At 64.9% G+C, this 1,388-nt stretch overlaps 1 protein-coding gene across 1 annotated transcript in view; it reads right to left on the bottom strand.

The window, feature by feature from the left end:
• Positions 1–440: 440 nt before the first annotated feature.
• The window catches only part of LOC104835994 (zinc finger protein 239-like), a 1,566-nt gene continuing 618 nt past the window's right edge, over positions 441–1,388 (bottom strand). The window contains exon 2 of the mRNA XM_010574294.1: positions 441–1,383. Coding sequence (XP_010572596.1) covers positions 591–1,383 — 793 coding nt within the window. The 3' untranslated portion in view covers positions 441–590. The remainder of the gene's footprint in view (positions 1,384–1,388) is intronic.

The raw sequence follows: 1,388 nt of genomic DNA, 5'->3' as shown, positions 1-1,388 counted from the left end.
AGGATCCTGGGATGGTCTTCCAAGACGAAGCCACGGCCTTGGGGCACCATGATGGACCTGGTCAAGATGAAGGATCCCGGTAGAGTCCTCCAAGATGAAGCCATGGCCTTGGGGCACCATGATGGTCCTGGGCCAGGATAAGGATCCTGGGATGGTTTTCCAAGATGAAGCCATGGCGTTGGGGCACCATGATGAACTTGGGCCAGGATAAGGATCCTGGGATGGTCTTCCAAGACGAAGCCATGGCCTTGGGGCACCACGATGGACCTGGTCAAGATGAAGGATCCCGGTAGAGTCCTCCAAGATGAAGCCATGGCCTTGGGGCACCACGATGGTCCTGGGCCAGGAGGAGGATCCTGGGATGGTCTTCCAAGATGAAGCCACGGGCTTGGGGCACCACGATGGACCTGGTCAAGATGAAGGATCCCGGTAGAGTCCTCCAAGACGAAGCCACAGCCTTGGGGCACCACGATGGACTTGGGTCAAGATGAAGGATCCCGGTAGAGTCCTCCAAGACGAAGCCATGGCCTCGCGGCACGCTGACAGACCTGGCCCATGCTGAGGCACCCCAGCCTGGGTCGGCAGAGGTCTCAGGCAAGATGGGTGCGCTGGTGCTTGCTAAAGGCTGAGCTCCACCCGAAGGTCTTGCCGCACTGGGCGCAGCGGTAAGGCCGCTCGCCGGTGTGGGTGTGCCGGTGCTCCAGGAGGTTGGCGCTCTGCCGGAAGCTCTTGCCGCAGTCCCCGCAACGGTAGGGCCGCTCGCCGGTGTGGGTACGCCGGTGTTTGGCCAGGTGGGAGTTCTGGCAGAAGCTCTTGCCGCACAGCCCGCAGGTGTAGGGTCGCTCGCCGGTGTGGGTCCGCTGGTGCTGGATGAGGTTGGAGCTTTGCCGGAACGCCTTCCCGCACTCGGTGCAGCGGTAGGGCCGCTCGCCGGTGTGCGTCAACCTGTGCTTGGCCAGGTAAGAGCCGAGGGCGAAGCCCTTGCCGCAGAGCGGGCAGAAGTGCCGCTCGCCCGCCCCGTGGGTCCGCCGGTGCTCGGCCAGGTTGGAGCTCTGGCTGAAGATCTTGCCGCACTCGGGGCACTTGTAGGGTTTCTCGCCGGTGTGGGTTACCTGGTGCCGGAGGAGCTTGGAGCTCTGCCCGAAGGCTTTGCCGCACTCCGGGCACTTGTAGGGTTTGGCGGGCGGGCGGCAAGCCCGGAGGTGCCGGGCTAACCGGCAGCTCCAGAGGAAGGCGGCTCCGCAATGGGGACATCCCAACGGCTGCTCCGGTTGGTGATGCCGCAGCCCGGCCGGCTGAGCGTAGGCTTTGCCGCAAGCCTCGCAGCGGTAAGGTTTGGCCGCCGGACCGTGCCGTCGCCGGCGGTGCCGGGCCAGCTGGGCGCTGCC

The sequence above is a fragment of the Haliaeetus leucocephalus genome, unplaced genomic scaffold (assembly GCF_000737465.1).
Source record: "Haliaeetus leucocephalus isolate CR32 unplaced genomic scaffold, Haliaeetus_leucocephalus-4.0 Scaffold419, whole genome shotgun sequence".
NCBI lineage: Eukaryota > Metazoa > Chordata > Aves > Accipitriformes > Accipitridae > Haliaeetus > Haliaeetus leucocephalus.
Note: the sequence above shows the minus strand (reverse complement) of the source record. Positions and strands in the feature narration are given on the sequence as shown.